The sequence below is a fragment of the Sander vitreus genome, chromosome 23 (assembly GCF_031162955.1).
Source record: "Sander vitreus isolate 19-12246 chromosome 23, sanVit1, whole genome shotgun sequence".
In the NCBI taxonomy this organism is placed as follows: domain Eukaryota; kingdom Metazoa; phylum Chordata; class Actinopteri; order Perciformes; family Percidae; genus Sander; species Sander vitreus.
This window is the reverse complement of record NC_135877.1, coordinates 16,471,127-16,488,300: the sequence shown is the minus strand read 5'-3', so window position 1 is coordinate 16,488,300 and position 17,174 is coordinate 16,471,127. Positions and strand designations below refer to the sequence as shown.

The window sequence follows — 17,174 nt, the reverse complement described above, 5'->3', positions numbered from 1 at the left end:
AACTCATGCAGCAGTAACTATAACAATACTTGGTATGGTTGCTATAATTTTCTGTGGATGGCGGCTCATTTTCTGTATTAGAACGAACTGTCCTTTTATAAAGAAGCTTTTTAGAATCCAGACAAATCTAGTGTGAGTCAAAGTCAGTCTGAGGTTCATAATGGAACAGCTTGAGGCGGTACATTGGTATGACGACAAAGATTACAGTCTCTACTTTTTGAATGTTTGGAACTGAGTCGCATAAGTTCACAAATACTGATTAGATCGCCCGAGGCTATGAGAATACCAAGGGTTAAATTTGTCAAAATGCATGATGTCGCTTGTACTACAAAATTACATGTTATTCATCTGATTCTATGGTACTGGAAAACAGTGGACTGAGTGGCAGTTACATTTTTACAAGGTGGAAAATTTTAAGGCTTTTTTTCTGGATCAGCTGTCAAATAACAGCGGAGTATTTATTATTTTTTTTTAATAGGATGCATCGTTCTCAGTTTACCACCTGACCAGGCAACGTTATGGGTGACTTCACAACTACTCTTATTCAGTCAGTTTTCAAACAAAGTTCAGGTGACTGAATTGTTTTTATAGATATTTTTATTTCTGTTTTACATACTTTTTGTCACAACAAAGTCAGCAAGAGCATGTTTTGTCCATTACATAGTAGTAATTCATTTGAAAGCAACCAAGAGAGGACCAGCGACCATTTCATAGCATAAAAGCAAAGGCAATTTTGTCATGCAGCAAAACAGGCAGGGCTTCTAACCAATTCCAAGGCAAGGGGAATGCTAACACCCCCCACCATCCAGTTTCAACTCTAACCCCCATTTACCCATCATTCAGAGCCCCCAGAGCCCATCAATTACAAAATACACAGAGAAGCTGCAACAAACATATTTTCGCTCTCACTCCAGGGATGACAAAAATAACATATCTAGAATTGCTTATTCTATTATGTGCTGTTAACATTGTTTCGAAAAGGGATTCAGTAACCAATTTTAAAATTGCAACATTCAAGTCTTTCTAGTTAACCAGCATGATGATTGGTCAAAGAATACAGAATATCATTAATGCATGACCAACGTAAAATTTGTCAAAAACACGCTTTGATATGTAAGTGATATGCTGAGTAGAAAAGGAAAATTCAACCCCTGGACCTCTCTCAACCAACATTTCCAAAATGAAAAAAAGATTGGAGGGACTGGTCTGGTCTATTAAAAAAGAAATCAAAGTTAGAGGAAGAGGCCACACATATTGAAAGGTTAATATAATGTGATTCTACAACCTCTCTTTTCAATCTATCAAGTACAGTACAGTGCAATTACTGTTCATTTCATGGGATTAAGCCCTGGCCATACAATACTTATATTGAAGTTGTAAAAAATTGTTAACACACTATTGATCTATTACCATTTGATTTACAAGAGAGAACTGCAAATGAGAGATGTGTATTTAAGTGCTAAGCTTTGCGTTTACATTACAGAGTGTGATTTCTAGTCTGAGCAGAGTTCTAGGATCCAGGTGCGAGAGGGCTCCCCCAGTGTTTGGTCCCTAAGGGAGAAATAACTGACAAGTTTTTCTGTTAAATGGCTACAAACAGAGGCCAAAACAAGAGAAAATCCTATCCCAAAAACTTGGGAAAAAAACAAAACAAGGTAAAGGAAAATCACCAGACGGACACAATGACCCTCCTACAAACAGACAAAAGCAGTGGTAAGACAGAGGTTGATCAGGGTAAAAGAGGAGAGTCCATCTTCTGTCAGGGGACCACTGCATCCATCTGTCTGTCCATTCACCCACCTGCCCAGCCACCTCCAACACTGTGCTGTCTCACTTGAGCAGAGCCTTTATGGCATCGTCCTCGGCAGCTTCAAAGGCACTGATGCCGTCCGGTCCTTTTCGGTCTTTGTCAGCTCCCTGTGGAGGAGAGGGGACATGAATATTAAATATGCTCAGTAGGTGCATCAAGTCTTCTTCACAGTATGATGCCAACTCCGCTTCATTGAGTCAGGGGTTAAGGTGATGAGCTGAGACTTCAACCTATAGCCGCTTGTCGAATAAAGCGTCCTATGCCCATTTGCAACTAATAGAGCCACATCTAAATCAGGACAAGGAGGGCCGAACAGACATTTCAAACAGCAGAGGTTACAGCATTGGTAAATATTATGGATATGGAAGAAACCAAGTTACAATGACCTAAGTACCCACGCTGTTAATTTTCCTGGGAGCTGTAGGTTTTTGTATGCTGTTAAATAAATTCTTTAACTTTGTTTGAGATTTCAACTTCAAATAGCAAGTGCTGTAGCTGATGGTCATTTATCTTAGAATACAAATAGTAGACACCAGAACACTTTTTCAGAAAGACGGATGCCCTCAGTAAGAGACTGAGTTCAGTTAAAGGTGCTCTAAGCGATGTTGGGTGATGTCACTTCTTGTTGACATTCAAAGTATTGTCAAACAAAACAGAGGCTAGCTCACCCCTCCCTCCTCCTCATCCCGTCCCCTCCTCCCGTCCCTGATTGCAAGCAGGGCTTTAAATTGACACCAGCCAACCTGCCAAATGCCGGTAAAAACTAACTTTAACATTGTAAAGGTACTAGTCAGTTTGGCCGGTGATGAAAGATACAAATAACACTGCGTCTGTTTGAAAGCCGGCTGCAGAAATGTTTCCAGATTGGTCCGTTTTCCACAAGAAATTTGGGCAGTTTTGTGTGTGTTTGGCTTGGAAAGGTAATCTTTATCTGGCAACACTGCTTGTAGTTCTATTCCAACATTACCCATGAACACCATGGTGTGACATGTTGTGCAACCGTCGGCTCTGCGCCTAGCGTTCGGAATCGATGAAATAAGTAATGAAGTTATTAAAATGTATTGACATTAGTAAAAATTTGGCTAGTGGAAAATCTGATTGGCTGGTAAATTTAAAAATGTACTAGCCATGTTGGCTGGTGATTAAAAAAAAGTGAATTTAAAGCCCTGATTGCAGTACAGTACAACATATACTGCCGTCAGTGACAAAACGAGTTCGCTGTTGGATAAACACTGGAATTCAAAGCAACACGAGAGGGCAGCTAAAAGATATGATGAGGTGGAGAGCACACAAACAGGCACACCCATACAAGGAGCGATGGACACCGCCATTCGGAAGATGAACGCTGCAAAGCGGACAATCCTGATCAAACTTTAACACAGTTTACCACATTCTCAAAAGCGAAGACCCCTTTACCACGGCTCTAATCTGGCGCGATTGACAAGCTACAAATCTGACCAGGCTTGAAGAAGGTATTTATTAGAATGTAATCTACTAAATGAATAACCTTGCAAATATCTATGCAATCTGAATAATGTAACGTTTAGAGCCGTAACAATTCCAAATTTTGCTGTACAATCGTCTCAAAAATAATTGGGAATAACAGTATATTTGTTTCTTTCAGTCAAATTTTGAAAGATTTATTGATGTATTACTTTTTTTTAATAAGTTTTATAAGTTTTGAATGAATTTTAGGATACATCTTTTGTCATATATCACCGTTACATGACCCAGATAATATAACACAAGTACACAGTCTATGAAGTAAATCACACCTCTTTATCATAAAACATTTTTCTAACTGTATCCCCCTTGTCATTTTTCTTGCTATGAACATGTATAGGGTCAAGTGCCAACAATTAATATCTGAAACTAATACTACTGATTCTTTTATACCAGGATTTGAGGATTGTAGTCCTGACTTGTTAATTTAAAATGCTTACAGAGTCAATGGCTGTAAAGTAACTTAAAGACAAAAGTGTTTATGCAATACATATTTTAAACATTGTTTATGTAATTGTTTCATTATTAAAATGTGTGGTATAGTAACATAAGATATTAATTGCTCCAAATATAGGCAGTTTAAAACATGGCAACCGTATTGTCAATTTCGGCAACCAAAAGCTGATGCCTGGTTGCGAAGACTGGCAACCACTTTAAAAGTTAGCGTTGAGCCCCGTTTTGGCCCCAGTCAATGCACAGGTGAGGTTCCTGAGCGTCTGTCACTTTTAGTTTCCTCTAACTCAGTCACTTAGCACTGGCCTGTCAGTCTGTCTTTAAACAGACAGCACATGCAAAACAAAGCCACAGATGCACAAATTCATTAGAGCTCTGAGGGATAAGGGAGTGAACGTGAAAGAGATGTAAATGGACCATCATATTATCAAGGACAAAAAAAAAAAAAAAAGAATGAGACAAGCAATGTGTTGAATGCACATGTAGTGACAAAACAGTAACAGAGGAGTTTAGGGTCATGTAGCGAAAAGATGTCCTTTTGTGTGCCCTGCCAACGTTAGCCTCTTAGCAAAGGGCTTACAGAGTCATGGCAGAGAGAGTCTATTGTTGCGTGGAGTAGCAGGGCATCAAAAACAACGCGACCCAGTTCAAGTGCTCGGCATTGTGAGGATGGTTGTCTGGGTGCAAATTCCATGCCACAGGAGCAACAGAGTGCATCCCAAGCAAGGGAGATTTACCAGGGCTGAGGAGGGTAACCTGTCAGATCTGCATCTCTAATTGGTAAGGAGACGAAAGACAAAGTAAGAGGCGGTTTTGTCAATTCAGAACATGCTTCACAATTCTCAGAAGTGTGAACCTGCCAACACTCAATTTATGTTAAAGCCCTGTTGTGTAATGTTTGGCTTTCTTTCTGAGACCCTCGTCTGTTAGCTAAATATGAACCTATAGCCATCCAACGACTAGCACAAAGACTTCGCTTTGCACAAAGACTGGAAACAGAGAAACAGCTAGCCTGGCTATGTTCAAAGGTAATGAAATTTGACTACAAACACCACTAAAGCTCATGAATTAACACATTATATCTCTTTGGTTTAATCCATTAAAAAAATGATATTAAAACTTACAAATTGCCTTTTTAAGGGGGGGGGGTTACTGTATATCCCGAGCTATGTCTTGGTCAAGACCTTTGACTTCCTGGAGTCTCATCGTAACTGGATTCAAATGATCATAACTCATCTCAAAACATGTTGCGGTTCAGGAGGGATTTGAATCCAGAAAACATGAGGACAGTGTGAAATAGGAGGTTTACTTAACATGTTTTTTCTGTCCAGCACTTGCAATTTCAAAAAGGAAGTGAAATGATCCTCCTCGTCTTATCTTATCTGTAAATACACAGAGGATTCCTTCAGTGTAATTTATCTGGTCAGAGACAGAACAGATTCCTGGGGGATCCTGATATGCAGTGTTGTTTTATTCATATTTAAAAACCTTGCTGAACCAAAGTATAAATAGTGATAAAGCATTTGTGGTGTCACTTTTCCAATCGTGCCGACTCATTCGTATCAGGTACCTGGTAGTCTAGATCAATGACTGTTCATTTCCAGGATAATCGCTGGAATATCCAGTGCTACCGGATGTTCTGGCGAATGTCCCTCACCTTCTTCTCGTGTTTTTTATATATATATATATATATATATATATATATATATATATATATATATATATATATATATATATATATATATATATATATACACACACACACACACGTATTTGGTATAGGTTAAGAAGCTGCAGCAAAGGTGTTGGAATGTGGAAAGGAGAGTCATTTAGGCTGATTGGACTTCACATTATGATAAATCCATAAGAGCAATTCAGCATCTTAGGAATCAGGGCAGCAACTAACTTTTTTTCATAATTGATTAGTTTCTCAATTGATCAATTAATTGCTTGTCTACAAAACATCAGAAAGCAATGAAAAAAAGAAAATCACATCACAACTTACTGAAGTCCAGGGTGATGTCCTTGATGTCTCATTTTGTCTGACCAATAGTACAAAACCCAAATGATTCTCAGTTTACAATAATGTTAAGACAAGGAAAAGCAGCAGATTCACATTTGTGAAGCTGGAAAAAAAGAATTTGGTACATTTTTGCTTGAAAAATTACTTTGATTAACTGATTGCTAATTAATTTTCGGTCAATTGACTAATCATTGCAGCTCTACTAGGGATACACATGTAAGAGCCAGAACAAAATCAAATGGTTCTACTAGCTTTTGTGTTAGCTTTTGTGTTTACAGGGCATGTAGTGTGTACATCCTTCTCAATTAAAAAAAAAAAGTCAAGTCAATCAAGCTGGCAAAGCCAATTGGAAGATGTTTTACTTTAAAAGTCTTACTTACGGACTACTGTGAGAAAAATAAATGGCCAATTCCTACTTCGTACTTTTAAGGACACACACAATAGGAATGACACCTTATAGGGTCAAGTTTAAAAGCTGAGGCAATAGGAACTGACTTTACAAAATAATACTGCATTTCTTCCTAGTCAATGGTCATGTTCCTCATAGAGGAAAATTATGCGAGCTATTCATGTGTGTGCCCTTTCATTGTTGACTTATAATTAACTGGCTGGCCACTGCAGGCTGCAGTCACTATCCTTGACAAGGATCTTACAGCTGGGTCACCTATTGGGGTTAAAATGGCCTTTCATAATTCATTGCCAACAACAGCACACCACACAGTCAGGGGGGCAGGGGTCAGCTCCCATGATGCACCAGGGAACCATGCCATTATGTCTGCAAACACAAGACTGGCAGTTGAATAGTCACAATTGATTATTCTCAGTGGATTCCTTTTATCCACTGCACTGTGGTAGCTGTGGTACTACAGGTGTTGCCAGACTGAGTGGATGTGCAGCAGCATGGTCAATAAGGTGGCTGTGGGATCTATTTATCTAATGTTAAGACACACGGTGAGTTTTCAGTCTGCCAGGGATAGATTTATGGAGATCTGTCCCAGTGGTGACTGGTGACCTTTTGGCTGAAATTGTGTGTTAATCCTTGTTGGTGCTTAGTGGATATGAATACAAAGCCATGAGAAGAGCAAACCCATGGGTTCGCTCATCTTCGCCTTCCACTGTAATCCCTGTTCAGATGAGCAATGGCTCCTTGTCTTGTCTCATATGATATAACAGACAAAGGCTTTTCTATAAAAAGGTTCACCCAAGGGGCTTTAATTTACAATGTAGAGGTGGTAATTGCACAGCTGCCCATTTCAGACATAGAAGAGCTTTTGGCTTTCACGGGGACAATCCCCCCCCCACCACAAATTGCTTTCTAATCTGTGGAAAACTGAGACAGCTCGGAACTGTACTTCCCCTTTCTTAGAAGACCTTTCTCAAAGAAACGTTTCTGCATCACCAAAATAAGACAACCAGTTAATACTGCTTTTAGACCGCAATAGACAATAATTCTGTGTCGAGTACAAGTTGAATTCAGAACAATGTAAGTGCCGATGCTTACCAGCATTACGCTAGCTACTTTTATGGGAAAGAACTTACTGAGTTAATAAACTGAAATGGTCTTCCTGTTGGCACTGGCCAATTGTTTCGGTTTATCTTTGAGCCAACAGCACTGGCGGCCAGCTGACAGCAGTAGCCAGCTGCTTGCAAGACTTTGCAGGCTTGTTGATGCGAGGGCCGGGGCATGCGGCTGTGTTGATGAAAATGGGGGATTGATACAGCTGATGCCAACAGGAATAAGTAAGCAGTGGTGTACCAAGTCAGTGTCTCTCTAACTGAACATCAGTGTTTCCCATAAATAGATTACAGTTTCCTCTTTTGAAACGTCTGCTTTACCGTGCAGTTAAAACTGAGAACTGATTGAAAAGTCTGCTTGAATGGTGCATATGCGATTGTATAGTGCAAAAATGACTTCCCTAATTGGTGTGACTTAGCGTGTGAATGCCCCCTCCCCTCTTCCCATTACTTGTACTACTTGTTGAGCCAAGATGATGCCACCATGAAACAACTCTATAGAGGAGCTTTCATTTACCCTGCCTCATTTAGCCTGGCTGGAACACACAGCTGCTGGTTTGCAGATGACTTTGACTGTAAATGCATGCGAGCCATCTACATGGCATCATGCAGTGCTGTTGTAGGCTCCTCTCTCATAGTGGTGCTGAGCTAGTGCCATTAACTTTACAACCAAGCAATAGACTAAAACTGACCATACATTTTAGTTACTGATGTGAAACCTCAAATATTTAATAATTTTTAAAGCTCTTCCATGCCCATTGTTAAGCTCACATTCATTGCATCATTGCAGTGTAATGGATTGCAGCTACAAGATGTGACCAATAAGCTTGACTGCCACTTACGTTTTTTGGGTGACATGGGGCATGCTACAGATATGAAAATAATGATATTAAATCAGGAAGATGTCAGCTATACACATCGGTTTATTTCTAATGAAACACAAGTGTTCAATGACAAAGGGGTACCGGAGACAAATAACTGAAGGAGGTCTTGAAAGACAAGTAGCTATTGTAGCTCCCATTAGTGCGACATTCATTATCCACAGGAACATCAATCCATCTGCAGTCTGGCTCATTTGAGCAGTGGTAAAACGGAACTCCACCAGCCTAGAGTAGAAGATCTGTCACTTACATGTATGTTACTGCCATTCATGTACTGAATCACACAGGTAAGATGTACAAGAGGCACTGACTTTCCAATAGAAAGCTCCTCCACCTACAAATGAGGCTTCCCATTTGAATGTGATGGATCATAGTATGCTTCGTTTTCAAGTGTATATCTACAGCCTAGGACAATTGTGCCTGACTCAGTATAGTCACTCTCCTCACAGATGTGACTGTGTGTGAACATGTTCAGTCATGTGAAAAAATTAGGACACCCATGCTAAAGTTGACTAAAAAGAGGAATACAAAAATCATCTTTTGGAAATTGATCTTAATGCCTAATTAAAAGAATGAGGAAAAATCCAATCTTTAAGGACACCAATTTTATGTCCTTTGTAAATGAATAATGTATCGTAAATAAATAAATGTTCTTCCTTAAAATACAGGGGGCATAAATAAGTACACCCCTATGTTAAATTCTCATAGAGGCAGGCAGATTTTTATTTTTAAAGGCCAGTTATTTCATGGATCCAGGATACTATGTATCCTGATAAAGTTCCCTTGGCCTTTGGAATTAAAATAGCCCCACATCATCACATACCCTTCACCATACCTAGAGATTGGGATGGTTTTATTTCAGTTAGCCTAATAGCTGGTTTGATTTGCATTGAGAGATGATTTTATGGAAAGTACCCCATGCCAATCTCTAGGTATGGTGAAGGGTATGTGATGATGTGGGGCTATTTTAATTTTAATAACACCTGAGCAAGGCTGAAGAATGGGGCAGAGCAAAGGGCATGTGCACCTATGAATGAAACCGCTTAAAAACACAGACACAAAACAAATGAACAGCAGCAATACTCTGTCATGCTCTATGAACATTCCAGCACAGCCTCCACAGGACTGTGTTAAAGGGCCTTTTGTCCAATGAGTTACCTCATCAGCACTCAATGCTCACGTGGAGCCTTGGACACATCAACATGCACTCAGGGGTGAAGGACACCAGGGCACTTCTGTGTGCAGATGCATGAATAAGTGCATGCTCAAATAAAAGTACCAACCTTTTCTAGCAGGACCTTAACACAGGAGGTGTGACCTTCGAAGCAGGCAGAGATCAGTGGAGTGAGCCCGTGTTTGTCTGGAGCCTGTGTGGGGAGCAGGTGGGAAAGGCATGAGTGGAAGACAGAACAAATTGTTTTTGGAAATGTATGAGCAGATCATAGGCATGACCCCAATCCTCATACACAAGGGGCACATCCCTCTTTTTCTCAAATATATTTGAGAAAAAGAATTCCTGTGAGAGAGGTTTTACTTATCCTTTATCATATCCAGAAATGAAAAGAAAGCACTTCAACACTATAGGTTTCTCCCATGTTTCAGACGCTTAGCTGGTTATCTAGATAAATAAGGAAATGAGCAAACACTTTCGGGGTTGGAAGGAAAGACTATGTTGGTACGACTTTAAATCCTTGTGCCTGTGAAGACCGAACTAGGGGATGCTATGATGTTGAGCTGTTGTATCCAATGCACCTAACTAATGTGGTTGCCTTGAGCATCAGGGAGAAACTCACCATAGAAACTCTACAAACACTAATGATCTACAAATAACAGACAACCATCTAGGTCTTGTAGTCGATTCATGCTGCTTTGCACGTACGATTCTACTAGTTACTGAACAGGCATACGAGACCTTTAGAAAAAGCTGGCAATTACAAAAGTGCTGCATCCAAATCGCAGATGTCAATACTGTTGGGCAGGTAAGTGCCCTTTTAGTGGATACGGCTCAATCTACTACAACAACACTAGAAGAGACTATCTAGGCTCAGGGGGCCTATCAGGCTAAATGTGAGGTCTGGCAAGCCTAGACAATATTGAATGAGAGAATGGACAATGGCTGAAATAGCATATCATAAACTGGTTTTAACAGTCGGACTACTTTAAGCCTATTGGCAAACTGTTTGATTTGAACTCCTTATTTTGTTTGAACTAGTCTATAAAGTAAAGTTATGGACACGGTTATTTTTTGTGGTCCTTGCAACCCTGGACAGTGCAGAAATGAATCCAAAACAATGTGATGGGAGCTGGTTGTTGTGGCTCTTACATTAATATCTGCTCCCTTAGAAATGAGGTACTCCACCACATCTGTCTGACCAAAGTCTGCAGCATAGTGCAGAGGCTTCCTTCCACCTTCCAAGGTCCGGTTTACATCTTCAGCCTGCAAAAGGGGGGGAAAAAGCACATTAACAGGGATAAAATAAAAAAAAAAAACTCTTGCTGTCACAAGTAGGGCTGGGATTAAAAGAAAAAAAGAAAAATCGATTTTCAAATCGAGATCGAGAAAAGATTTTCATTTGGATGATCTGATAGACTCAAATCCATAAATCGATCTCTGTCTGTATCAAACTAGAAGACCTAAGGAATCTAGTGGTACCAACTATGCCATGCTAGCTGGTTGGGAAGAATAATTAAATAATACTCCAAAGTCAAGCTACATTTTGGCGAGGGAAAAACTGGCCTGGCTCTTGGACTCTTACCTCAATACTCACTCTAGAGTCTGTATAGTTGCACTTTATTGTGTTGACTGCTGTAGTATGTTCATGTTAAATAAAAAGTACATTAATGCAACTACCTTGGGGTCAAAAAATGTAAACATTATTTAATTTTAATAATGCACCAGGTTAGAGGGAACCTTGTACACTTGTAGAATGAATTTTGTATTCAAGCAAAATTGGTTTTGCAAATGAAATATCCCTAATCGAATTGTTATTGAATTGGAAATGAAATCGGGGCCTTGTGAATCGGAATCAAATTAATTCAGGAAATCAACGACGATAGCCAGCCCTAGTCACAAGCCACCAAAATGCATTAAAAGGGAGATCTGAGGACCACTTTTCCTTGAAACGGACAGTCTCACTGTTGCTACAAGCTCACACTGAAATTCAGGGACCAACAATTGCATGTACCATACTCTACCCTTCACTTTCCTGCTGTGGTGCTGTAGACTTCAGACTGTCAGCCTTGCAGCCAAGAGAAAAGACAGACGCACTCACCACTCTTCCTCGTTCCCTTAACACTAACCACACACACAGCTTAGTGTTCCAGGTGGCCCTCCAGATATCAGTCACAGCTGTAGCTGTCAGTTCCAACTTTTCTCAAAACTATAAATGACAAACTAATTGTCTGAATATTAAAGATAGAGGCAAGTTGGGGGGGAAAGGCATTAATTAGCTCTGAAATGGGCCTCCATAACAGAATATAGAAGTAGAATTAGCTAGCCTATTTATGTAGAGGAATATCTTGTTGCACAAGACCCTCATATGAACACCTGATCTGGGGATGAAAGCACTAGCTTGGTATCGGATTCACCTGGAGCAACAAAGAGCAAATATATAAGGGCGAGATGCCAATCAAAAGGAGGGAATAGGAAAATAGCACAACTGGAAGATACTGTGTTATTACATTGACAGAAGATAATATCTAATCTGTAATTCTGGATATTATAATATAATTTTACAATTTAAATATTGCGATACTACTTCCTAGATTACAGTTAAATGATACACATGTATGAAATGATGTTGATGAATGAATGAAATTGACAACTAAATTCCTCTACCTGCTGCAGAAGGCCTTTTTCACAGCAGCCATTTGATCTTGTGATTGCGGGAAAAGCACAGGTTAGGGCTGCTCGATTGTGGAAAAAATCATTGTCACGATTGCTTTGGTCAGTATTGAAATCACGATTATTTAATGCTATCTTCCACGATACTGCCCCACTAAGGCAAGTATGTGAAGTGAGTGTGTGTGAGTGTGAAACTGAGAAAAATGACTTTAATTACGTTATTTTAATGTCCTGACAATTGTGTTATAGGTATAATATTGTAATTTCCACATGTTGTAGTGCATACCTGTATTAATCTATCTACAAAAAAAATGTTGAACTCAAGTTTGACCTTTGACCTTTTTTCGGAAGTTACTGTATGCTGCCTTAGCATTGCCCACATAATGACAATCGGTCATACCAAGGCAAACGACCTTAACTTCTATTTTATAGCACAATGTTATGATAACTTTTACTTAAAATGTAAGCAATATTAACCCTATTGGACTCACTATGATAAAAATGGCTTCACATTTATCAACATCATATGAAAATGATATATCAATAAGTTTTGTCTGCATTTCATACTATTACCACACAGGCAGTCACATGATTGATTCACACACTCTCTCTCTGACAGACGTCAGAATGGAGAATGAGTGTTTTGATGTTTTAATGCATATAAAGCATGTTCTTCTGTTTGGATATGAGGCACTAATTTAGACATAATTGCAAGAATGAAGACGTGAACACAAAGATGCCATCATTCACGTGCATATTAAGTAGCCGTGTTGGTTTGTTTTGGTGTTATAATACATCCATAGATGCTCTGCAGAGGAAATTTCAAGATTTGTGGCAAATTAAGATAAACAGTTAGACTACAAACCGACAGCTTTTGTTTTAGTTTGTTTGTCAAAATTCGCTATTTAGAGTAGAGTTGTGTTTGTGTAAACAGCGCGGTGGACGAGAGTGGACTGCACCCAGACAGAGATTGAAATATATTCAGGGTTCATACGCATTTTAACCAATACTTTTTGGCAAATTTCCATGACTATGTATTCCTAAAAATGCAGTCGACATTATACAATAAGAATAAAAATCTCTGTTAAAGTTTACCCTCAGAGGTTTAACAATAAAATGAATGACAATGTATGTGGTTCATAGTGGGATTCGTAATATCGCGCCCCGAATAGAACGTTGAGGTTAAGACAACGTGAAATACATTTTTTATTACTTTTTTTTTTTTAATTAATCATATATTATTATGCCGCGTTAAAAGAAATTCCATGACTTTTCCAAAACTTTCTGGGTCTTTATTTTTCCAAAACGTTTCCAGGCCTGGAATTTGCATTTCTCAAATTCTATAACTTTTCCAGGTTTTTTCAAAACGTATGAACCCTGTATATCGCTTCCTACATGTGTATGCCTGTAGACAGGTGAGTGGGTATTGATACGCATTTACTTTTAGGTTTTATTGTAGCCTACTTACAGTAACGAGCTTAGCGGTATCTTTCCCAGTCAGGTACATGTGCTGCGTGTCAGCTTCATCCTCTGCTGTGTGTGTGTGTGTGTGTGGGTGTGTGCATCGCATTTACAGAGTACCGTAACTCAATTTGAGCATTCTGAAGCGCCATGAAACAAAGACAAAGAACCAGAGCTGATGTTACGGTATTCTGCCTGGGCTTCTCTACGGCTTTTGAAATTATGGCAAAGACAACACACAATTTTCTCTCCAAAACAATAAAATTGACTCAAGATATTTATTTGTCCACATGATAAAGCAGATATTTAATGTCCCAAAAATGACAATAACTAATTTTCGACCAAAATTGAGATATGGTCTTTTCGCTTTGCACGGCAGTATAGCTGTCATATTTCACAGGATGGTAAATTAGCCGTTGAGGCTTTCGGCGTCGTTTCTCACTCTGCCGGAGGAGAAAATGCTGTACTTGCGCTGTTGTTTATTTGGTTGTCATTAGAGATTCACCGATTACAATTTTCTAGGCCGATTCCGATTTCCAATTTTTTACACTGTTACACTGCATGTCGGAGAATAGCGCGGACACGCGCTTCACACCGCGAGCGGGCACGTGCGCCACCCGGCGGAAAAAAGGTAGAGAAAGGAAAAAAAAACTCACTCTGCAGCATAACTAGCCAGTGGCGATCGCATGTGTGCGTCCTTGACAACTGTAAGTCGTATAACTTATGTTGTCAGTTATGTTGTCATTGTTAGCTGGTGATTTCATTGTGTTCTTCACCTGCTAGCTAGGTTGCACCTGGCTGTTGATTTGATATAATGGCGATTGTTGAACGCCCTTGTTCACGTTTGTATTTTATGTGCATTATTTACATGCTACAGTAGTTACATTGCATTAAGATAATGTACTTAATAGTGAGTTTATTGTTATTTGCTAGCCTATATATAATTCCTATGCATTGTGTATGGTAGCCTTTACAATGTTATTTATTTACAGCATTTGACCGGCATATGTCAGACTGCCCAGCCGGTCGCCGGTCATGGCCGATCACGTGAAAATTGGCCAATTCTGGTCACCAGCCAGTCAATCGGTGCATCTCTGGTTGTCATGACTTTTGGAGTGATAACATCCTGTCACTGTTCCAGTTGCTCACCCTCAAAGGGGAGAGAGAGCAGAAGACTGTTCGCTTATTGTACAGTGGAGCAGACGGCTCTGCAGTCGTTTAATCACGACTTTATGACATTTTATAAAATGCTGAAGGAGCGGCGGCAACAATTTTGTAATGGCGGTGCGCTGCTGCTAAATGTATAGAGGGGATATATATATATATATATATATATATAACACTAGGGCTGGGCAATATATCGATATCATGATATGAGACTAGATATCGTCTTAGATTTTGGATATCGTAATATGACATAAGTGTTGTCTTTTACTGGTTTTAAAGGCTGCATTACAGTAAAGTGATGTACTTTTCTGAACTTACCAGACTGTTCTAGCTGTTCTATTATTTGCCTTTATCCACTTAGACATTATGTCCACATTACTGATGACTATTTATCTAAAATCTAAGTGTGAAAATATTTTGTTAAAGCACCAATTGTCAACCCTAGAATATTGCCGCAATATCGAACCTGCTAAACCACCTGTGCTACCCTAACCTTAACCTGTCTCAAATAAGACCCTCATCATTTGGGACACACACACATACATATATATATATATATATATATATATATATATATATATATATATATATATATATATACACACACACACACATAAAAACAATTAAAAAGTCATAATAACTTAACTGGGTCCCCCGGACCCGACGTTGAGAATCACTAAACTAGACACTGCTGGAGCACGGGCCCGTGTGGTGGTTAGCTCGCTAGCAATGACCTACACTTATCTCACATTAACAGATCCCCATTCTACCGACTATAATAAACGTTGTCCAAAAACTCATCTGTTGTCAACAACTATTGTGGTGACTGCTGCTGAAATTACAATCGACCTAACGATAGCAGTCAGCTGTCTATCTACAATGTGTAACGTTACCACGTACCAGCTGATGCTGTTGTTAGTTAGCTTACCAACAGGTTGCCTTCAGCGGAAAGTGGCAATGATAGCGTTTTGCTAGCCGAACTAAACACCCAAACCCTCCAAGTAACGTTGCAATGTTAATGACGATTAGAGCCGAGATATAGCTAGTTAGCAAAACACCGACCCATTGCCTATTCTCTAGGTAAGAGTAGCACTGTGTGTCGCTAACTAACGTTATGCTAACTTGGCGTTTAGATGTGTATGTTAGGTCTACGCTAACGTGTTACGCCAGCCTTAACATGTTTCAAAACTAATTCAAGCTAAATTAAAGCTCCATAAACTAGCTAGCTAACGTTACACATAACGGTACGGATACAACACGCCCCGGTAGCTTGCCAATATTAGTGAACCTAACTTGGCATTACCCAACTCCAGCTACCGTAAACTAGCTAGCTAGCTAGCTAACCAGTCTGATTGCTGGCGTTAGTTACATTAGCTAGCTAAGCAGCCACTTGTCAGAGTAAACTCAAAGTAAAAAAGTCAAATCACCGTTATCTTACCGTTACTAGTTTGGCTTCCACCTCATCGAGGTCTCCGGTCTTCAATGCCCACATCAGTTCTTTATCTCCCATCTTCCTGTGTTTGCTCCGGTGTTGCTCCTTCCCCGTTATGCTGCAGGGCAGTTGTCAAGTTAAATGCTAGTGAGTTAAAGTTAGCTAGCTAGCTATAGCTTGAAAACTCCTCCTGTCGTCGTGGTGAGTAAGGTTGCAGAACTCGACTGAATAAAATGTCGTTGTAATACTTAAATTGCGATTTTTGTATGATTTGGCGTGACCTGCCGAGGAATGGCAGGTAAATATAGGCTCAAAAGAAGTTCTGAAAGGCAAAGTAGCTGAAAGGGATCCGCCTTTCTGCAAGCTAGAAGTGTTTCCGGTGCCGTTACCCGGAAGTTATGTTGTGTTTAAGCCTAGATATATACATATATGTGCATATATTTATGGTGTTTAGGTGCTAATGTTGAAAGGCATTATTCCCAATATAATCGGCTACATCAATGAACGACTTGTACGTTTTCACAAATTCTTATTACAAAGCACATTTTAGTTGTATATTTCTTGCGTACACTTGATGATATTTTATTACTATTATTTATATCCTTAGAAACATATACAGATAATGATTGGTGCTTCGGCGTTACCATGGAAGTATAAAAACGGAAATTCCTAATCTTATATGGGCAATGACTGATTTTTGTGCACACCATGGATGTATTAAGAGAACGGGTGCACTACATACCCAGAGAGACAGTAGGCTACAAACTATTTTTTATTATTTTATTTTCCTGTTATTTCTTGTTTAATGCCCAGGAGCATAACCACGCACAGTAAACATTAAACACAACCAGTGGTAAACATATATGGGATATACAATGAAATAAATACAATCAAATTATAAATAAAACAAGTCATTTTATATAAAGATGTTTTTTTATTATGTAGTTTTTTGTTCTATGATAAGATGTCTATAGTCACAAAAGGCAAATGCAAACCATATTGACCAAGTGACTTTACATGCCATGCCATGACACAGTAACACTCGAGACTGAAGAATACAGTTTTTTATTATTATTATTATTATT

The 17,174-nt window shown here is 39.2% G+C and overlaps 1 protein-coding gene across 1 annotated transcript; it reads right to left on the bottom strand.

The window, feature by feature from the left end:
* Positions 1-579: 579 nt before the first annotated feature.
* On the bottom strand, positions 580-16,480 carry mtpn (myotrophin). The gene is made up of 4 exons (XM_078281694.1): positions 16,096-16,480; positions 10,509-10,622; positions 9,469-9,552; positions 580-1,917 (listed from the first exon to the last, which is right to left on the bottom strand). Exons 1-4 carry the CDS (start codon positions 16,165-16,167, stop codon positions 1,831-1,833), a joined length of 357 nt encoding a protein of 118 aa, XP_078137820.1. The 5' UTR covers positions 16,168-16,480; the 3' UTR covers positions 580-1,830.
* Between the last annotated feature and the right edge of the window lie 694 nt (positions 16,481-17,174).

What these genes read in the sequence shown, in the direction of transcription:
- mtpn (XM_078281694.1), bottom strand. Translation starts at nt 16,167, where the DNA reads ATGGGAGATAAAGAACTGATGTGGGCATTGAAGACCGGAGACCTCGAT. An exon ending in TGGAAGCCAAACTAGTAACG is followed by an intron (nt 10,623 to 16,095) that starts GTAAGATAACGG and finishes CCCCTTTTGCAG; the next exon opens with GCTGAAGATGTAAACCGGAC. An exon ending in CTAAGGGAGCAGATATTAAT is followed by an intron (nt 9,553 to 10,508) that starts GTAAGAGCCACA and finishes CTCCCCACACAG; the next exon opens with GCTCCAGACAAACACGGGCT.